Consider the following 22,560-nt stretch of genomic DNA (forward strand, 5'->3'; position numbering starts at 1 on the left):
AGGTCCCTTCCAGCCCTAATGTCTATGAAATCTATGAAATATTTAAGTCCATTTTTATTTCACTTATTATTACAATAAAGAAATATGTGCAGATGTATTTCACTTCTAAAACCTTGTACTGTTTAAATTTTCATGAAAACCTTTTTTGGTTTTGTATTGCTTTATCAGAGTTGCTCTTAGTAATGACGGTCATTTTTTGTGCGTCTCAGCAGCATTAATTAGCCCAAGCATAACACCACATTAACGCAACTATAACACTTGCATTCCAGAACCAGCATGCATAGACCTGGCTTAAGTATTTCTTCAAGAGCAAATATTTCTGCAAGGACTGGGGTAGTGCAGGTGCTAAGGCACACAGTTAACAGCCCAGAGATTGCAAGTTTGAGGCCATAGTAGAAGGACTCATGGAGTGGCCTGGTCAGATTCCACCAATTCTGCTAAAAGGAAAGGCAGCATTTCTGTGGCTTTCCACAACACAAACACTTACAGGTCTAATGCAGTTTAAAACAAGTGTAACTGCAACCAAAAGATATTTAGTGATCCTCCATGCCACTGCAGACACACAGGCTGCCTCTTATTCCAAGAAAGCATTGTAAAAGCTATTCCAAAAGGTGGTATTGTACATCAATTTCCCAAAGATGTTATGGAGTAACAAACCTGCCCAACACTTCCATGGCATTCTAGCCATGGACTGAGCTCCTCCTTAATCTGAAAGAAGTAAACAAAACACTTTAAAAGGACCACAGGTAGTAAAGTCCATGCACAACAAGAGTGGACATCAGGGAAAAAAACTCTTTACAGTGAGGGTTGCCAAAATATGGAATGGGCTTCCAAAGCAAGTGGTGCTTTCCCCTACCTTGGAGGTGTTCAAGAGGAGGTTAGACATGCACCTGGCTGGGGTCACTTGACCCCAGTGCTTTTTCCAAATCTAAAAAACAATGGCAAATGAGAGTGAGATAAGAGCACTCCAAAAGTTCTGGGTAACCCTAATGTCAAGCACCAGAAAATCTGATTTCCCAACTGAGTCCATGTTCTCTGGAGTATGCGCTACAGGTGGCTTTTATTTTTATGACCCAGACGTAGGACTTTCTCCTTCCCTATAGCCACAGTTGCACCATTTTGTAAGGCCCAATAAAGAGGGAGCAAAAGAGACCAGGAAAAAAAGGAAATGGCTATACCTGGCGCCATAAGACTTCATATAGGAAATAAACAGTGTGACCCATTCCCTCATAACTCCCACTTCTCATTATTTGGGCAGTAGATAGGATTTTTTCCAAGACATAACTAGCACGGGGAAAACAATCTTCTTATAATTTTCCAAGAATGCAGGCTTTGATTTGCATTGTATTACATATTATTTGTGATATTCTGATATGAAATAAAGGCAAAAAACCCCTTATATAAATTCAAACCAAAAGATAAGAGAGGTGGTTAGCCGTGTTACTCTGAAGTTCAGGCAGAAGGGAGGACACAATGGCACAGAGGACAGAAATTCTAGCCTACTTCATTTAGCTGAAATATGGTTTTCATATGAAAACCAAAACAAAAACATTAAAGGAAAAAAACAAAAGTTATTTACCAGTAACTGGAGTTCTTCTTGCACACCTACATGCTCTCACTTGTGCATACTGCTCGTGCCGAGCCACCTATCAAAAGACTTTTTGCTGTAGCAGCACTGGAAGGACACACACTGGCCCAGTGTCCTCTGATGCCCTGAACTGTATGAGGATAACACATCCCAGAGGACTCCAGCTACTGATAAGCAGGGACAGATTGGTGGGGGAGAGGGGTTGGAGAGTGTTGTGGCCACACTCTCTTTAGATGCTAAGACCTCCAGTCCTGATCCAATAACAACCAAAAGGTACTTCCTGCAGAATGGCCTTGTGGCAACGTAAAAGTATGTATCCTTCAAGTCAAGGAGTACAAAACCATTCCCTGAATGTATCTCGTCCTGTATGACCACTGCCAGAGTCACTATCTTTCCTTTAATTTTGGAATCAGGAAATAACTGCTGTAAAACCTTTTCCTCCAAGTTGTTGGGTAACTTTTCTATTGCCCCCAAAGCCAATAGAAGACACTGCCATTTCATGCCAGTCTGTCATTATGAGAAAGGTCCCTAGAAAGGGATGGAAAGAAGGAATGAATGACTATTTGTTACCAGAACTCAAACTTGATATTAACTCGCATGGTTTGGAGAAGGAAAGTTGCAAGCAGGTATCTTACATCTAGGCTTGGGACAGAAGTTACACAAACTGGTTTAAGTGATCTGAAACTGGTTTAAATCTGTAACAGAACAAAAGCTCAGTGCACATAAACCAGTTTTAAAACTGGCGAGACCAGCTAAGGATGCAGCCCAATCTACAAGGGGGACAGGAGGAAACAGGAAGGGACTGTCCCCTCCCACACCACAGGCAAATCTCAGGTGGAATCTGGGGCAAGGGAGGTGGGTTAAACACCCTTGCTCAAACTTACTGCTGGATGCAACTGTGGACTGTAAATCCCACAGGCACCTGGAAGCAGGAAAAGGAATTGATGAGCAACCCTGCAGGGTCCTGCTGCTGTAATTCTGGACTGCAAACCCAAGAGACCTCAAGGACAGCAGGAACAGGATGTGAACGTGCAGCCAGAGAGCCGTGCTCTAGCACACCCGGCTTCTGGCCTGAGGCACTCCAGGCACATGGCTGTATTTCCTGAATTTCCTGTCTGTTCACTTCTGTTTCAATTTAATCTGTGCAACTTAGACTAACCTGCAAAGAATTAATTGATTCAGCCTTGGGCTTTTTTACTGTCTATACTTAGGGACTTGAATGATTCAGTCACTATGGCTATCTGGAGGCAGGGGTTCTGGGGAAATGAAAAGTGGACTGTAAACAACTGTTTTTGTTTGTGTGCTTTTTTAATCCTTCCTAAATGATGTGAATTGTCAGTGTACAAACTGAGACATATGTGCCTGAAAGCTTGTAGCTGATTAACCACTGCCTCAGAGAAGTTCAAGGCTGGAATTTTTGGATATATTTGCATGAAAAACAGTGGCTTTGATGCACAGATAAAAGAACCGAGTGGTTTTGGAGTCTATAAGCACAGCTGAAGCCTCTGAGCTGGAAGCAGCATTAGCTGCATCTAATACTTCCTGTAAGCCTGCTTGTGCCATCAAATGGCCCTCAAAAAGCGTACCATAGACTGTCCTGAGATTATCTCTGCCAGGTTTAGAATACATTCATGGACTTAAACGGTAATGGGCAAACAGCACTGGATAATTTGTTATCCTAAATTGTAGGCTCATGGACAAATGACCTGTTTCTGAAATAGTCCAGTCTTTTCAGCTCTTTGTCTTCTCATTGGCATCTGTCAGCACTGACGAATGCAATACCAGATGAGACAATAAATGTTCCACCCTCTAAATAGCAAGTGTTAGGCTTAAACTGATAGAAACCAACAAAGTGCTGCATCTCAGACTACTGGTGGGGAGGAAATAAGGAATAATTACTGCATACTGCCCTTTATCCCCTATCCCAAGGGTGGGCAATTATTTTGGCTGGAGGGCCACTTAGCGACTTTTGGTGAGATGTCAAGGGCCGCAAGGGTAGCCCCTATCCTTGACAGGTACCCCACCCCCTGGTCATCATTTGGGATTGAAGTCCCACCCCTTAACCCCTGACCTATGCCACTGGAAGTCCCTCCTCTCCCCCCCCCCCCCCCCCAAAATTCTGGCAGGCTGGATCCAGCCCATGGGCCATATATTGCCCATCCCTGCTCTACCCCCTCTGGGATAAGCTCTGGAAAAGCATGGCAAGCATGTGCTCTATGAGTACTGCTAAGGCAAAAAGTTTCCAATCAAGAACTCAGGGCACAAAAACCCATGAGCGGTAATAATACGCATGTGGTCAATTACTCAAAAAGAACCAATTTCCAGAAATCTTTTTCCAAAGCTAAAATCTTATACATAAAAAAGAGAAATATTTATGTAATTAAGATAATGTTTTCTTTAGTTGCATCTCCGAGTATGATAAGAATTTTCTTATAAAAGAGTAAGTCACATCAGACATTCATCTCCTTAAAAACAAACTACAGTGGGTCAAAACAAGTATATGTGTTACTAAATTTGAGCAGTTAGTCAGGATGAGTCAGAAAGTGAAAACATGAAGGTTTAAACAGAAATATTAATAATGCCATGCTGCACCTCCAGTGCAGTTTATAATACACATTTTGGCTCATGACATATTACGACTTACATCTAATCAGAAAACCAAGAGCAAAAAACACTGTATGTTCTCAAGTTATCTAAATTCAAAGTAACCACGTACAAAGTGACCTGTGGCCATTGGTCCTGTCTTATAATGACTGGACCACCTGTTTTTAAACTCTCTGACCCATGTACATTTCTAAATGAGGAGCAGACTGCTGACTGGCCAAGAGGCCCAGTGGCCCCAGCCCTCACTGCTGACTGGCCGAGGGGGATGGTGCCTCCCGCCTCCCTCCCCCCCCATCACCAAGGAGATGTTCTGTATTCTGGGGGTGCATCAGTGGCCACACTACCCGTCTTCAAAGTTAAGCATGAATAAGCGACAAAATATTTCCAAGTATTAATTCATTAAATCCTCAAAAGAACTTGGGTGAATTGGAAACAGCAACACCCCATTTTACAGGTAAGAACACCTAAGCACAGCACCATTATAACACAATGTATGTTCCAACTCTAGTTATTGTAGCTGCTGCTATTAACCACTCTGATCTGTAATAGATAAATAATGGTTCTCCTAATATATTTTTCCCATCTCAGAGTATTTCTCCCCACCTATCTACATCCATACTTTCAATGCATCTGTTAAAGATCAATAGTTAAGACCGATTTGAAATCTTAATTTTAAGCAGGGACTAAACTACGTTGATGTGTGTGGAGAATACCGGACATCTTCCCCACTTTACAGCAGCTACTTGTTAATGTGTACCAAATGGATTATGTGAGAATTTAAAAGCAATTCCATTCACTTATACATTTAAGTTCATTTTAAAGTGTATTCTTAAAGGAACTGGCAACTATATCAGGCAAATGTTGTCTCAAATGATCACAGATCAGATGTCTCTTTACTCAAAACTGTCAAGGACCTGGATCCTGTAGATTTGGTAGTTAATAGTTTCTGAAAATAAAATTACAACATATGATTTTTCTTGTTACTGTTCGAAAGTCAAAGTTTTTCCTTAATCAAGAGACAGAGAATAATATTCACTTTCAGAGATACCAAAGGAATTCCTTCCTTCTCAAGCGGATGGAGCCCCCCAGCTGCCCTTCACAAAAATGACCCTTGCCCCCATTCAACTGATCCTTACATTGCTTTTTTTCCTACCTCCTAGAAATCTGAGAAGCCATCTCTCTCAAAAGCAGACTGACTTCCTGTGACGTCAAGGGAAGGAAAACAAACGAGCAAGAAAAAGCGAGAGAAAACAAAGCCTGTTCTTTAAAAAAAAAAAAACAAAAACAAAAGAAAAAACCCACAATTTCAGTTAACCAGGGATGACAAAAATGAGTATGTATTAATAACAAATGCATGCTGTTACTATAGGGTTGAGTCTGCTCGTCTTTTATGAGCATTTCCATTCCTTAACATATTCAAATTTCTTTTAAGTCTAACATGTACAGTGAATTTCCAGTGTTTACAATGCTCACTTTGGGGATAATTAAAACATGCTTGTAACACAGCCTAAATTACTGATGCAATCTTAACTCCAATCTCACATAATTTTAATCTAAGGATATAAATATCTATCTATGCATGTATGCTCAATGACACATACACATACATATGGTTTATAAGGTATGGATAACTAGCAGAAAAATCCTTTTAACAAATGAAAAACAATTACCAAATATAATAGTGAGCCAACAACACTGCTGAATAGGATCTATTTAAAGTGCTAGACAGATAAGCAGGTGGCTTGGACAAAAAAAAAAAACCCTTATAAATAAAAACGTAGCCTCACAAAGATGACTTTGAATAGAGGGAGAACAGTGGCACCTAGTGGTAAGGCAACCTTCACAGAGGGATGTGGAGGTATTGATCTATCTAAAACTCATATGGGCAGAGCCAATATATGTTACAACTTGGTGGCTACATGGTAAGCAGTCAAGCCCAGCTTTTAATACAGAATTGCAACACAGTATGAGCTCACACAGCTTTTCTTGTTTGTTTTGAGAACTAACTTTTTTAATCCCTGTTCCTAGGATCAAAACACACACAATGTAGAAGCTCCACCTCTGTACTAGGAAGCTAAACTTCTGAAAACTGATGTCAGCAAATGGTCCCTTAGAACATATAGTGAAAGATTCCAGTGCTAATTTAAGTGGGATGAGAAGACTTTCAAGACTCCTGTTATCACTCTTCCTATGCCTGTTCTAAATGACTTGCTCCAATCTACAAGAGCAGCATCTTTAGAAATAACTCCAAACGGAGCAACTGCAGCAATAAGTTTGCAGCAGTTATTTTTTTTAATGTATATGGAAACATGGGAATTGCCTTGCTAGATCAAAGCAATAATTTGTGTCTAACAATTTCCTATCTCCAACAACGGACAGTACCACTACCAGAAGGTATGCAATAAGCATTTACAGTAGAGGTACAATGATGCACCGGTCCAATATCAGATTGGCACTGATATGGCGGATTTCTGATACTGATAATTTTCTTTATATCAGGCCAATAAATGGCCCATGCATGCGTGCAGCCACACCACGACATGTAGAAAGTGAGGAGCATATCCTGGCAGCTTGAAGAGCTGCTTGCAGCTAGTAAGTCTGTTGTGTTGGAAGGGGAGGGGTAAGGAAAGGGGTGTAGACAGACTGGTGAAGGCCCCCACAGTGAGAAAGGAGTGGGACTGGAACCGGGTCTGCCCACCCAGGGCGAGGCGGGCACAGGACGGAGCAGCAGCTCACCTGGAGGCATGGCTCCCATTGCTATGTGCTGCTCCTGCAGGAGCTGATGGTCCAGCGGCTCATTCAGAGCTTGCCCAGCAGCTCCCACTGATGCTTCCACTGCTCATCCAGGAGGGCACGGGGGATGAGGGGTGCCCCCAGATCTGCAGAGTGTGGGGTGGGGCAGGCTGGGGCTGCACCAAGCTGTTCCTGGCAGGCTGGGGCTGTGCACAGGGCTGGCAGTTGTGCTGGGGGGGGAGGGGGAGGAAGCATAGCCTCTTCCCCCCTGGAGCCCCCTCCCAGAGCAGTCCTGCCCTGCTGGGAAGAGCCTAGTGCAGCCCTGGCCCCAGTCCACCCCACGCAGATCCAGAGGCACATGCCCTTTCTCCTCCTCCATGCTCTCCCAGAAAAGCAGTAGGAGCCGCCGGGCGAGTGCCGGATGAGCAGATGAGTGCACAAACAGCGTGCACTGGCGGGAGCCCACCCCACAACCACACAAGCTGTGGCCCCATCCCAGCTGAGCACTAAGTGCCCCAGCCCCAGCCCCACTCCTCCATCACCATGGGGGCCTTGACCTCTTCCACCCCCACCACCTCTTCCTTTCCCTCTCCCTCCTCCCCTTCCACAACAACACTTACCAGCTACAGGCCACTCTCCATGCTGCCAGGCTGGTATTGAAAATCGAATCTGTATCGCCCGATATGCCCCCTTAAAAAATCAGCTAATCGGTATCTGATCCAAAAATCTCTATTGGTGCACCCCTAATTTACAGCATAACCTACCCTTAGGAGGAAGATGCTTATGGCTTGTCTATACCCACTATATTCAGACAAGTAGTGTTAAACTGATGTAGTTCTTTTGGCTTAACCCTCTGGCTGGATGCACACATGACAAACTAAACCAGAAAAAGATGCTCACTGTCCTGTCACAAGGTGAAGGTTAAATTAAATGCATTACCATTCCATTGCAAAAGCCTTGCCTACTTCTTGAGTGTCAAAAATTCAAGAGTTGCCTGCCACACTTCTGTAGGTGCCAAAAGAATCAACTGCCCCTACCTTGATGCCAAAACAATTTCAAGTATATAGCTATGCGGGTAGTAGGAGAAAAATGCGCCACACTGGAAAAAAAAACAACCACTGAACCATTTGTTTTACATCAAAACAAATGCCACAAGAAAAACAGTCCTGGCAGAACTATTTTTCAACATTACATTATTATTTCAATAACTACCTCCAACTGAGGCTGCCACTGAATTCCAACAGGCTTTGCCACAGAATTTAAATTTAAACCTCCCACAAACTACACACGAGGTTCATAAAATAGGGTGTTATATAAAACTTACTAGCGACTTGTTGCATTATCTACATTATTCAGCAGCAATAAACCAAGAGTGCTAAGCAGGTTATCCCAAGTCAGAGCCAATAAAAGCTTTGTAGCACATCACGTCCTCATGCGTTTGTTATGTGCTACATATTTCACAGGAAAAAATAAGTTTCAGAGAGCATTTAAAAAAACCTGTGCACTGGAACAAGCTACCAAGAGAGGCTGTGGAATATCCATCCTCAGGAGATTGTTAAGACCCAGGTAGACAGAGCCTTGGCTTTGATTATAGAGATGGGGATAGTTCTGCTTTGAGCAGGGGGTTGGACTGGATGGCCGCCTAAGGTCCTTTCCAACCTTACTTGTCTATGACTTTATGTCTATAAACTTTTTTCAATACCTCCTCTAACGTCTTACTTATCTGGAGTTCAGCTGTACAGGGATCAGAACCAAGCGAAGAGAGTAAATAAAAATGTAAACATCCCTAAAATTAATCTTCCCAAAAAAAAAAGAGAGAAAAAAGGAGCAGTTAAATATCATGGGTGAAATCTTCACAAATTTCTGAGACTTCAGTTGAACCAGGATTTTATCTAATGTAATATCAGATCTAAGATTCTTCAAGGTAAGAAGGAAATAGTAGTAAGAGGTTAATTTATACGTAGGCCGTATGCCTAGCCATTATCATTATACTGCTGACTATGGAAACAACAGTAAGGGTACATCTAAAACAACCTGAGGCAAGGCAGGATATGGCTACACAGATTGATTTACAGTGCTTCAATACAACAGGCACTGCATGAATATACTTGCAGGATGTGCTGACAAAATGATTATGGAAACTGCTTTAAGTGGTGGAATAAAGAAATTGTAAATTACCTTAAAAGTAAGGATTTGTTTTAAATTAATAAGGTAGAGAAAGGAAGTCACTGGAAGGACATGTTCAAAGTGAAGAACTGGAGACATAACTGATCATCACACTGAACTCCCATTTCTATGTATGCAAAGTCACAGGACATCTGTATCAATATATACCATGTAAGATCACTGTTCTTATATAAGTGCACATTAGTAACATGAGCATTACACTGTTAATAAACACACTGTAAAATGGCCTCTTTTGAGGAAAAATAATATTAAATGAATGGGACACTTACCTCATATGCAATATCCCAATAAGGGTGGCAGCTAGTTCTGAAGACATTCTTCCCATAATGCAGCAACGACTTAAAGAAGAAAGTAAACTGGTTGGTAGACATGGTAGGAAGTACACAAGCTGTACTAAACGTTGCTGTGACTCAGCTGGAAGAAGAACCAGAGTGCCATCTAGTGGATCTAAACAAAAAAAAGGTACAGAAAAGCTAAATTTAATATTGTCTGACAAAGAAGTTTTTTTTCAGCATTGTTTAAGGTGTTGAAAAACTCAAGGCAATCTTCCTCCAGTTCTCAATTTTGACTAGCTGGCCTCTCCTCCAAACCTGCAACACTATAAAAACCACATATACCTATTCAATTCTACAATCTACTGTGAATGGATGATGAAAGGGGATAACGTTAACAGTGCAAAGGGAAAACAATCAAAGTTACTGTCTGAGAAGAGAAATTAGGAGAGGAGGGAAGAAGTAAATCAGGAAATCCACTGGGGAGATGAAGAGAATCATAAAAACAAGCCAACCAATCATCTTGAACTTTTCATTTTCCAAGTGTTTTCTTTACTTTGTTGCCTAAGTGTCACAAAGCCATGTGAAAATTATTTGATTTTGGTATGTACTTCCTACTAGATTGTGTTCAGGTATGCAAAATCCACAAGAATTCCCATTCAAATAAACCTGAAGAAAAACTCAATAAACAAGGAAGACAAACACAGGGGGACAACAATGTTTTGGTTTATACTCTATTCACATTTAGACAGTTTGCTTCCTAATCATAGAGTAGTGAATTTTAAGAAGCAAAAATTAAGATACTTCTACATGGTTCTAGCACTGCTCACCACAAACACTCTAAGACTGAGTCAGGTTCAAAAATTGAGAGCCATTTAAGATGACGTTAAAGATTTAAGTGATGTGAGATTTGGTTCCTTTTAATCTATCTTGCAGATTATAGCTACACTTGATTGAAGCTTAATTTAACTTTTTTAATGAAAACTGAAATTCTAATCAATTGACTCTAGAAACTGGTGCTTTCAGAAAAAATAACTAAATATCATGAGACTTGCAGTAAATTTTCTAGAATTGGCAACACTTGTTAGTTCTGCAGCTAGGACCCTTTAGACTAGGTGACCTCCAGAAATCCCTTCCATCCCTACCTTTACAAGATTTTAAGATTTTCTGCATGAAATTCACAGAACAGAATATACAAGAATCTATTATTATAAAAGCCATTTGAAAAATATTTAAGTGTCCTACATCCTGAAAAACCTCAAAACATTTTATCAACTTTTACAGAATGTCAGAAATCTTTCATCCACAAGTGAAAGTCAATCAACGCTGGAATGGAGCAATAGCATATAGCAGCACTACTTTTATTAACTAGTTGATCACAGTAGCAACTGATAGTCTCAATTACGAGCAATGCCTTTATCTGGCAAAAAGACAGCCCATGTCCCAAAGAATTTAAATAAAATAATGTATCTAACTGACAGAAGGAACAGTAATATTTTGGAATTCTCTCCTAGCAAGAGAATGCCACTTTACAAGAGTTCCATCCAAAAGACAATATGCAAAGCCCCCTATAGCCACAGTGATTTAGCTAGCACTCTAAGTGAATAACACCCATTAAAAGCATTAAAATACTGCTCGGTTTATAGAAAAACAAAATAAAGGAAATGCTCCCAAGTCAAGGCTTACACAGAAATCAAGTTTCTAACAGATTTAAGTCTGGCTTCTCTACAACTTAAAAAAAATGCGTCCATATTATTTTTCACAAATAAAACTGCTACAGCTGTAGTTCTATTTGTAAATTTCGAAGGGAACAAGACACCATCACTTAGTCTGCGTACCTACCCTTCACCAAAAGATATCAGTATTTTTATTCTTTGGACCAGCAATTCCCAAACTATGGTAAACTGAGTATCACCAATTTGAAATGATACAGCTTTAAGTACCACCAGCAAATTTTTCATACACATAGGTAACTTACTATGTATTAAAACATTAAGCAGTCATAAAACATTGTTTTATCAGTTACAGTAGCCATATAAAACAATTGTAAATTGGAAAAAAGACAGTGTAAACCAGAGGTAGGCACCATTTTTGGCCGGAGTGCCGAAAAAAACACAGTGTAAACTGAGTACAGAAAAAACCCTGTTAAGGTGCCAGAATGTGGGCACACCAGAAAAACAAAACTGGGGCGAAGGGTACATGGCAGGACACATGCATATTAATATAGTTAATAATAATAAATGTTGCTTTTTTTTCTTTGTTACAGTAAATATTAGGTTCTCTAAAAATTCTAAACCTAGTGACAATAAATAAAACTAGCATTATTCTTGTGTATTATTTTTTGTTAAGCGTGTTGTGATGAGACAGGGAAGACAGAGAAGGAGGGAGGCACAGGGAAAGCAGACATGGGAGAGGTGCTACAGGCAGGCTGGCCCAGCAGGGCTCTCTGGAAGATGGCAGCTGAAGGAGGGCGGGGGTGCTCAGTGGCACCGGAGGGGCCCGGCCCAGGTAGCTCCGCGGGGTCAGGGGGCAGCTGTCCTGCCCATGGGGGAATGCCGCCTGCCCACGGCAGGACGTGAAGGCTGAGGCTCAGGGGAGCTCCCTGCTCGGCCTGTGCATGCCGGAAGCAGCAGAAACTCCCTGGGCAGGACGCCGTGTGCCTGCCACTGGGCAGGCCAAGGCACTCTGTCAACGTGCGGTACGTATGCAGCAGCAGCAGGGGGAGGGGCTGGGTGTGCTCCAGGGCACACATGGGAGGCATGTGCCTCCCCCCTGCCATGCCTCCCCCAGGGTCAGTACAGCAGCAAGAACGCCCCCATGCCCCGCTGCCTCTGGAGATCCCCATGTCCCACGCAGGTCTGGAGGCAGCATCATGTGATGCTGAGCCCAGCACACAGCCCACCTTCCCTTAGACACAGATATGGGGGGACACATGCCCCCCACCGCATTCCTGGAAAGGCCTAAGCTGCCTTTGTGCCAGTCCTGCCATGGGGACGGGGCAAGCTGGCCTGAAGGGAGAAAGCCCCCAGGAAGCAGTGGACTGCTGCTGCACTCTGTACCATGCTACAGCTGCCTCCAGAGCTACACAGCATGCCGTGCGCCTGCTGCCATCAGGCAGGCAGAGGACACAGTGCAGCCAGCACATGGTGTCACACACTGCTCCTGGGCCAGTGGCAGCATGGCACAGAGGCCATCATGCAGCAGCAACTTACCTCTGCCCCACACAGATCCAGGGGGCATGTGCCCCCCCATGCCTGCCCCAGGATGCATGCAACGGCATCCCCACAACCCTGGAGGAGCCACCCAGGCTCTGACTGTCGCACCACCCATCCCAAGAGCCTGTTCAACCTAGCCCCTGCCTCTGCCCCCCTACCTCCTTCACCATGGAGGCCTTGATCGGCCCCTCCCTCCCTGCCTTCTCCCCAACACACTTACCTACTGAGTAATGTGTACCTGGCCATGTGCAGCAGGCTGTGTGCAACAGGCTGCTGCTGGGCTCAGGGTGTGTGCAGCCCCTCCCCAAAGACTTCCACATACCACTTCCAAGTTGTCTGCATACCACTGGTGGTATGTGCACCAGTTTGGGAACCATTGCTCTGGACCATAACTGTCATTTTTAAGTAACAGAGAAGAGTCCGTTAAGTTGTAGCATAAGTGTACAAAAGTCTTACCATAAATTCGAGAAACAATGGCTTGTAAACTTTGAAGCAACTCCTTCTTTGAATGAGATGCAGCAGAATGAATGGTATCAATCAGCTGGTTTGAAAGCTCAGGGTTTTTTGAGCCTAGCAGAACGAGCTGGAGAGGGAGGCCTGCCAGCCAACGAGATAAAATTTTACTTCGATTTCTAAAAGGAAGGGGGAGAAAAGGAAAGTTGGAAAGTGCATTCATTTTAGATAGAAAAGTTCTTAAACACAATTTATGCTTAAATATATTAAATTATAATACTCTAAAACGAAGTATCAATTTATACGGTTTTAGTCACACTAGAGATTTTGCTATATAGATGATTACTAAATTGGTATGTCTTTCTTGGCTTCCACAGTTTCTGCAGCAAGCAGCCTGACAACTTGTTTCAGAAATCAATTATACAAACCGACTGCATGGTGGCAAGGAAGTATCTGTTCCAAGGATGGGCAATTATATGGGCTGGAAAGCCACTTAAAAGTGTTCCAGTGGGCTGTTGTGGGTTGGGGGGAGCTGATGACCTGACCCAGGGCAGTGGGGAAAGGGGGGTCATTGATCCTATCTGACCCCAGCACCCATCCACTCCACCACATTCCCTAGGACACTAGACAGACCAGGCAGGTGAGGTCTCCATGAAGACTGGTCCAGAACCCCTGTGAACAGGGTGTGCTCAGCCAAGCAATTAGGATGAGGGCACGAGTAAGCAGGGAGCAGTGTTTGAGTGGAACAGGCAGACAGGGCCAAGGCTAGGGTTGGGATCATGGGGCAGTGAAAGAGCACAGCCAGGGTCTGGGGCAGAGCTGTGATCTATTCCCTGCAAATCCCTGCAATGCGTGCCAGTTCTGTGGGCAGGGACATGTAGTGAGTAGATTGTGGCTCTGACCCGAGCTGTAGTCCCATGCTGTCACTGTCCCATGATCCCAGTCCTGGCTCCAGTACACACCCGTCCTGCTCCTGGACTCCATTCCACAGTCTCGTCCCATCCATCTGGCTGAATGCACCCTGCCTGCAGGGGTCCTGGGCCAGTCTCCACGAAGATGAAAGGGACTTGGGGGTCACGGTTGACCACAAGATAAACATGAGCCTTCAGTGTGATGCTGCGGCTAGTAAAGCGAGCAAAAAGCTGGCTTGCATCCATAGATGCTTCTCAAGCAAATCCCGGGACGTCATTCTCCCCTTGTACTCGGCCTTGGTGAGGCCACAGCTGGAGTACTGCATCTAGTTTTGGGCTCCACAATTCAAAAGGGATGTGGCGAAGCTTGAGAGGATGCAGAGGAGAGCCACACGCATGATCAGAGGTCAGGAAAACAGACCTTATGATGAAAGGCTGAGAGGAATGGGGATAATCAGCCTGGAAAAGCGCAGGCTCAGGGGTGAGCTGGTGGCCACCTATAAGTTTATCGGGGTGACCACCAGGATCTGGGGGAACGTCTGTTCACCAGAGCCCCGCAAGGGATGACAAGATCGAACGGTAACAAACTCCACTGCAACTGATTCAGGCTGGACATAAGAAAGAACTTCTTCACTGTCCGAGGCCCCAAGGTTTGGAATAGACTGCCACCGGAGGCGGTTCAAGCACCCACTTTAAACACCTTCAAGACACATTTGGATGCTTATCTTGCTGGGATCCTATGATCCCTGATGACTTCCTGCCCCTGGGGTGGGGGGCTGGACTCAATGATCCTCTGGGGTCCCTTCCAGCCCAAATGTCTATGAAATCTATGAAGACTCCACCTCCTCACTCCAGCTGGTGCCCCTGGCAGTAGGTGGGGGGGAAATGGGCTGGGTTACCTTGGCAATGGGGCTTGGTCCACTGGCGGAGACACAGGCAGCAGCAGCAGGGTAGAGTAAGCTGCTGTGAAGTCAAATCTGGCCACTGCCCTGTCCCTACCCTGCCATGCACCCTGGGGGCTGCAGTACTGGCCACACGTACCATGAGCCAGGCCACCACCTATATATCTGGCCCAGGCAGGGCTGAAGGACCTGGTGCAGTCCTGACAGAATCCCTTGGAGGCCTGGATCCGGCCCACCCCTGAACTATTAGTATCCTTTCACAGCCTTTAACATATCAGAGGTCAGACATTTACTACTTATAGGGGCTGGAGGGGACCTTACAGATCATTGGATCCCACCCTTAGATAGGTCTCCTATAACCCCACTTTGACTCTCATCAAATTTAGTCCCACCTTGTAACCTGATTTGGGCTCCAGGGGCGGCTAGAACAGCCCTTAGTGGCCACGCAGCCCTTACCCTGCTCTAGGTCCAACTTGTCTTCCCATCTCACTCTCTCACCACAACTTGATGTAACTGTTTAATTAGAAGGGAGGCTGCAGCCACTAGAGATGAGGGAAGCAGAGGAACATCTGGCCAGCAGCTGCACTGGGAACAGCCCAGAAGCTGCATGGACTGCCCCAGTGGGAGCAGATGGGGCTCAGCTCCATGTTGAGCAATGCAGGGGCAGCCACGGGCTGGATCCAGACAGCTGGTGGGCCAGACCCAGCCCGCAAGCCATATTTTGCTCATCCTTGCTCTATACCTTTGTTGGAGTCTCAGCCTTCCCAGCCTAGGTCTCCCTTTTTCTCTCACAGGCTCCCTTAAGTTACTGAGCATACTTAAGCTCCTGGACCTATCCATCCCATGGCTACTGCAACACATGGGTGGTAAGTGCTTGCATCAGGTAACTCCCTGGATACCTGTTCTCTGACAGCTCATTATGAACAGCTTTCCCCACCTGAGGTTCTCTCTGCTGCTCCTTCACCCTTAAAGTAACAAGCGCCTTTGGCTTTCTGTTACACACCTTCACTAGTTTTCTCAGTTTTTAAATCTCAGACATTTAAAAGACACAGGAGGAGGGGAGAAACTGTCCACTCTTTAGAAAAAGGGAGCAGATTTTAGTTTCTTAGTGTGTGGTTTTCCTTTAGTTCCTTACCTATTTAACTTGCCTTCTAACTGCTGCTATACTCTACATCAGAAGTTGGTAACCTATGGACTGGATCCAGCCCACAGAGAGATAAGATCTAATGAGGATTGGAAACATGCAGCAGCAGGGACACTTTCTCTACACTGCACTGTGCATTTATTTCACTATTGCATATTCTGCACAGTATCCCCTTTGAAACATCCAGGAAGCTGCCACTTCAGTCCTCCCTGCTCTGTACCAAGGGTTGTTCTCTTGCCCCACTGCTGCAGCGTGTACTTACCCTGACTGCCAAATAAGAAAGTACCCCTCACTACTTCATTGCTGGTAAACTATGGAATACTACATATGTGCACCACTACTGTCCTTGAGGGGGCAGCTTCGAGCATAATGGTATCTCATCCAAGTTGCATTTAAAGGAGTGATGCTTAGAAAAGATATCTTTAAACAAGTAACATATGATATGGAAAACAGCTCAGTGAACATCACAATGTCTCTTAAGAGTAGACTTAGTTGGTTGATCAAAATGCTTTTGTCCTCAAATAATACAATGTCTACAAATTACATTAGGGCTGAATTTCAAGACAGCAAGCCTTTTAAGGACCATCTAATACCTGAGGCTAACACTATCAATTACAGATTGAAAATATAGATTGTAAAATGACCATTCTGTTGGATCTGTGATAACCAGGAGAGAACAGGTCCACTGTTATGAATCTTAAGATCTGGAAGTTACCGCTGTTTCTCCTCGTTCACCCAAAGAACACTGCAATTGTTGCCTGATGCTGTGGATGACTTTGCCTTGCAGAAGAGGAGGAAAAAAAAGGACTATAGCCAAATTGTCTATTTTCATTTTTGTATGTTGACTGGCAGATTCTTTTCCCAGGTTTTCCAATGATGATGGATGGTTAGATTCCAGATGTAAACTGCCCATCCCAAAGCTGGAGTTTTCTGTACTGGGTGTAACTGACTAAGCTAGTGAAATGAACATTATTCCCTTCAAAACACTCAATCACAGACTCCACCACCAAAGGACTAAAAATACCTTTATAGAAGTTGTCAGCTTGGACAACTGGACAGCTGTCCAAGTTTGGCAGGTAGTTCTTTGCTAGACAATGGTGGCACATTCTTACCTTGAGACAAGCATGCAGGATTATTTAAGTGCCTGAAGGCATGAGTTCTATCAGTTTGTAGAAGATCTGCCTGACAAGGCTTCCACAAAATTTCTTTATTGCTGTAAGGATTTTCATTATTTTTTTTTTTCAAGAGAAGGCTGGCTCAGCCTAAGAATCCAGCATGGCACAGATAAACTAGTTTGATAGCATAAAGGGCCATAAGCAATTTTTTTCCAGTGAGAATCTGTTTTTTGATTAGGAAACATATCCAGACAACAACTATGGAACAGTCCTCCTGTGAGGATGCTCTGATGAACAAATTATCTAACTGGGGGCAGAAAATGGGCCCTGCCATCTTCAGTGGGCTGCTGCTGCAGACAGGCATGTTAAAAAAAACTTAATGTGCATTCAGGAGTTCAAAATCAAGAACTCTGTACTGGAAGTGGTCCACTTCTATGAAGAAACATGTAAATTTGTTACATGAATGTCTAAAAGAGATATGAAAATATATATGCCCTAAATCAGGGGTGCTCAATCCCCAGCCTACAGGCCACTGCCTTATCCTGCCTATGGGCTTTGGCCTTGCATGCTTGATTCAGCATGCAAGGTGGCATGAGGGCCAATTCCTGGCATGCAGCATCAGGCAGAGATGTTGTGGGATCTTAAAGCCTCAATCCCTGTGCATGGAGCCCAGCAGAGATGCCACAAACCCGAGCCCGAACCCTGCACATGGGGCTGGGAAAGCATGGCATGGGTTCCTGCAGCCCTAATCCAAGCAAGCAGAGGCCGGGCAGAGGCAGCATGGGGTCTCAGGACCCCATTCCCAGCATGCAGGGCTGGACAGATGCAGCACAGTCTAGATCAGGGGTGTCCAACTTTTTTGAACCCAGTGGGCTGGCGAGCCAGGTCAAAAGACCTCACAGAAAGCGGTATCACATCACCACCTCCCACCCCACTCCCGAAACAAAAGTACAGTGTTTACTTTCATTTTCTGTCGCAGCACCTCGGGCCTCAGAAAACAGCTTGGAGAGCCGCATAGTGGCCTGTGGGTTGTATCTTGGACAAGCCTGGTCTAGATCTAGGCATGTGGGCTTGATCCTAAGGCATAGAGTCAAATCCAGGCCATGAACCAGCCCCCACCACTTTTTTGGCATGTGGAGCCAAAAGGTTGAGCACTACACTGCCTTAAATTATCGGAATACAGGCCATCCTAGAAGAAATCTCCAGATCATTAAGTCCACTCCCCAGCTGTCATAAGCAAACCTGCTTTTTAAGCTTCCTCTTAAAGCTTTTTAGGTTTTTTGCCTCCACTAATCCTACTGGAACCTCATTCCTTCAATGGTTAGAATGTTATCCCTAATTTCCACCACATATTTATTACTAGTAATTGTATATCAATTTGTCCTTGTACCAGCACTGTTCTTTAGTTTAAGTAGCTCTCCCCTTCTGCTGTTTACCTTAATAATGCATTTAGAGACAGCAGTCATACTGCCCCTCAAACTTCATTTTGCTCTTTTTAATTTCCCTTCTGCATCTTCTCTTTTCTGAATTAATAATTTTTGAACATGGGTAACCAGAACTATATGCAGTATTCTGAAGGGGGTCTTATTCAGGATTTATATGCTGGCATTAATACTTCCCTGTTTCAGCTGGAATACCTTAGCTCAGGGGTAGGCAAAATGCAGCCTGCCAGTCCATTTTATCTGGCCCGCTGGGTCCCTAAAAATTTAGAAAATTAATATTTATCTGCCCCTGGCTGCCTGTCATGCAGCCTTCAATGGCTTACCAAACTCAGTAAGTGGCCCTCCACCCAAAATAATTACCCGTCCCTCCCTTAGCCAATATATCGTAGGATTGTATTTGCCCTGTCCCCAGCTATGTCCCACTGCATTCCTGTGGTCAGCTGATAAAGGGTAGCCAACCTGTGGCATGCATGCCACAAGTGCCATGGCAGCCTGTCAACTAGGGAGGGGAAAACGCATCACTGTTACAAATAAGCCAGTGAACAGAAAGCAGAGCACCAGAGGAGGAAGCAAAAAAACAGAGCAGCATATCCAGTAGAGGAAAGGAATAAGAGTGGCACTCAAGCAATGTGCTTGGTTAACTTGTGGTACTCCTGCCAAAAAGGTTGGGCCCACTGATGCAATACATCCAAGATCTTTCTACTCTTATGTTGATTCGAACTCCCAAGCACTCAGTTTATATCAGAAGTTCACATTATTGCCCTAAGTCCATCCTTGCCTATGTGCTTTATGCTATTAATTTCATCCCATCTCCATTCCTCAAGATCTTCATCAGTTCAGATCACCTGCTCCCCAGTTCGTTCCAGATACCATGTTCTGATCCTGCCCTATACTGAGGAATACTACTTTTTGTGCCAAGTTCCTTAATGACAGTAATTAAATCAGAGCAGCTGCTGAAGAACTAGTTACCTCCTTCTAGCCTGAGTTTCCTTTTCCACCCAAGTCACTACTGTCCCTCCTTTAGTCAGTTGTTTACCTACAGTTCTTGTATTGAGTACCATTTTTTTCCCAATTTAACTAATAATCTCCTTGTGGCACCTTAACCAAATGGTTTAGTACAGAGGTGTCTAACCTTTTTTAATGTGGGGCCGGATCATAAACTTTATCACCCAGTGGACCAGCGAGCCATATTCAAAGACCTCACAGGAAGCGGTATCACACCCCCCCCCCCCCCGAATTGGAAATACAGTGTTTACTTTAGTTTCCCATCGCAGCACCTTGGGCCTCAGAAAACAGCTTGGAAGGCTGCGTGGCAGCCCGCGGGCCGTATGTTGGACAAGTCTGGTTTAGTAAAATCCAAACTAATTAGATCTACTGCATTTCCCTTCCTCCAAAAATCACTAAGCTAGTCTGTCACAATCTATCTTTAGTAAAAACATCCTGCATTTATCACATTTCCTATTAATCCTTGTACCTTTTTAAAACAAATAAATTGCCATGCTACTGAAATTAGATTAAAGGGCCTGCCATTGCCCAAATTTCTTCTCTCTCTTTTCTTTAAAACAGGTACTGTTAATAATGCTAGTCAAACAGTACCATGTAAAACTCAACAAATGTATTGCTACTGGACTTGTAGCTCTCCGAGTCTGCTCCCAGTGTCAATGTCAATGCAGTAATTTCCATTTTCATAGTCACATTCCTATTAGCAATTCTGTCCTTGCCTCCATGTCCAACATCACTGACCTTACCGAAAATGGAGGCAACCTCTTAATTCAGTGTTTGGCCATACTCAGATAAATCTTGATCCATCCTCTCTGTATAAATGCCTTACTTGATCTTTCCTTGTTCTCCTAGTTGCATTTAATGAAGAAAGGACAGCAAGAAAAGGCTCATCTTCCCAGGGTACTGCTGCTGTAGGAGCATCAGCTCAGTTCCAGTGGCATCAACCCCATGACCAGGCTTCAGGTGTCTCATTAGCATCTGACCAGGGTGGCTCATTAGCATCTTTCTATCCCCCCGTGCAGTGCTGCATTGACTAGCTTCTATGGCCAGGCCAGGACAGGACAGCCCCCGCCATGGGGGGTGATAAGGCAGGGAGGCGGGATTCTGGTGCCCTCTCACAGGTCAGCAGCTGAGGCAGGTGTCGTACTTGCCCTACCACAGGTCACTCAATTTTGGGGATTTTGTGGAAAATTAACTTTTTGCAATCCTACTCCCCCCTCCCCTCCCACATCTGACAGGATGATTAAAGTCACACAGAGATGTTAGGCACAGAGAGCTGGGATTGCGATCCTGGGCTTTGTACTTGCCAGCATATAGCACTTTGTGGAACATCTTTGTAGCTGGTCTGCCATTTTATGGCAAAATAAATTGGCTGAATGTATGCAGGGTATTATTAGTCCTATCATAAATTTAACCTCTGCCAGGAGGCTAAGATTAATCACTTCTTACTAGTTCAGTGACTATTTGGCGAAGAAATCAGTGGCTTTAAAGTCAAAGACTCCAAACCAGTCTTGTGTAGTTAAGAAGAGGACCACCAATGGTCTCCTACACTGATATATGAAATTTGAACTTTCTGATGAATTCAGTTTTTGTAGGTCTAAAATGAGCCAAAAGTAACCATCCTTAATTTGGATGAGAAGCTACCATATTTCACAGTGCATAAGTCAAGTTTTAAACTCCTAAAATTCAACCTTTACTTTATATACCATATCACTGTCTCCTGAGAGCATTGCCAGGCTTGCGTGCCAAGCACTATGCCCAGCCCTGTCCCCTGCAAGCACCCTCACTGCAGGCTGGGTACCCAGGGGTAACTGCAGCACCACTCGCAAGGGATGGGCCAGGCTTGACGCTCAGATGCTGTGGCCCCATCTGTTGCAAGTGGTGCTGCTTAGGTCGCACCTGCTGAGTGCTGAGCCTGGTGCCACTCACAGGTGATGGGGCCACACCAGCCAAGTGCCGAGCCTGGCTTTGTTTGCTATGAGTGGAGCTCAGTCCTGTTCCCTGCGAGTGGCATCAGGCTCGGCACTCAGCTAGCGCAGCTGGGCTCAGCACTCAGCAGCATTGCTCTCAGAGGATGAGGCCAGGCTTGGTGCCACTCACAAGGGATAGGAACAGTGGATGGGGACAAGCTTTATGCTCAACTAGCGCAGACCCATACCCTGCAAGCAGCGCTGCCTGGGCTGCACCAGCCAAGCACTGAGCCCAGCCCTATCTGCTGCAAGCAGTGCTGCCGAGTGCTAACCCCAGCACCCCTCGCAGGGAATGGGAGCCAGGCTCGGCACTCGGCTCAGCTGGGGGTTACTTAACGATTACTTTGTGTCAGTCTTCCACCAGCCCAAGGGAATCATACTTCCTAACAAGATGGAGGATCACCAGGAAAAGGGTGAACACATACCAATTACTGGTGTACATCTTGTAAGGGAACACCTCGAGAGGCTGGGTATCCACAAATTAGCTGGTCCAGGTAAATGCACCCAAGAGTGCTAAAGGAATTGGCTGACATCATAGCATGGCCAATGGTGAGGATATTCAAGAACTCATGACATTTGGGCAAGGTACCTGAAGATTAGAAGAAAGCCACTGTGGTGCCTATCTTCAAGAAAGAGAAAAAGGAAGACCCAGGGAACTACAGGCCAATGAGTTTGACTGCAAACCCTGGAAAGATCTTGGAAAAAGATCACCAAGGAAACCATTAACAACAGGCCAACAAAAGGCAACACTCTGAAAGACAGCCAACATGGCTTTGTTGCAGGTAGGTCTTAACTGACCAATCTCAATCCCTTCTATGACTAGGTGACATCACCTGGACAAAGGAGAAGGGGTAGATATCACATATTTGGACTTCAAGAAAGCCTTTGACCTGGTATCCCATGATGTCCTCATGGTAAAATGGCGGAATTGGGACCTCAACAACCTTAGTTCGATGGCTGGGGAACCTGCTTCATGAACAGACCTAGAGAGTGATAGTTGATGGAACTGAATCAACATGGTG

The 22,560-nt window shown here is 44.5% G+C and overlaps 1 protein-coding gene across 2 annotated transcripts in view; it reads right to left on the reverse strand.

Moving 5' to 3' along the window:
• Nucleotides 1-22,560, reverse strand: part of TEX10 (testis expressed 10) — a 112,398-nt gene that overhangs the window by 54,807 nt on the left and 35,031 nt on the right. For both annotated transcript variants that reach the window (XM_019539917.1, XM_019539927.1), the window contains 2 exons: nucleotides 13,056-13,231; nucleotides 9,382-9,559 (listed from right to left, as the gene is read on the reverse strand). In XM_019539917.1, the coding sequence (XP_019395462.1) occupies nucleotides 9,382-9,559; nucleotides 13,056-13,231 (354 nt within the window). The remainder of the gene's footprint in view (nucleotides 1-9,381; nucleotides 9,560-13,055; nucleotides 13,232-22,560) is intronic.

Source organism: Crocodylus porosus, unplaced genomic scaffold (genome assembly GCF_001723895.1).
Source record: "Crocodylus porosus isolate Cpor-Errol unplaced genomic scaffold, CroPor_comp1, whole genome shotgun sequence".
Lineage (NCBI taxonomy): Eukaryota > Metazoa > Chordata > Crocodylia > Crocodylidae > Crocodylus > Crocodylus porosus.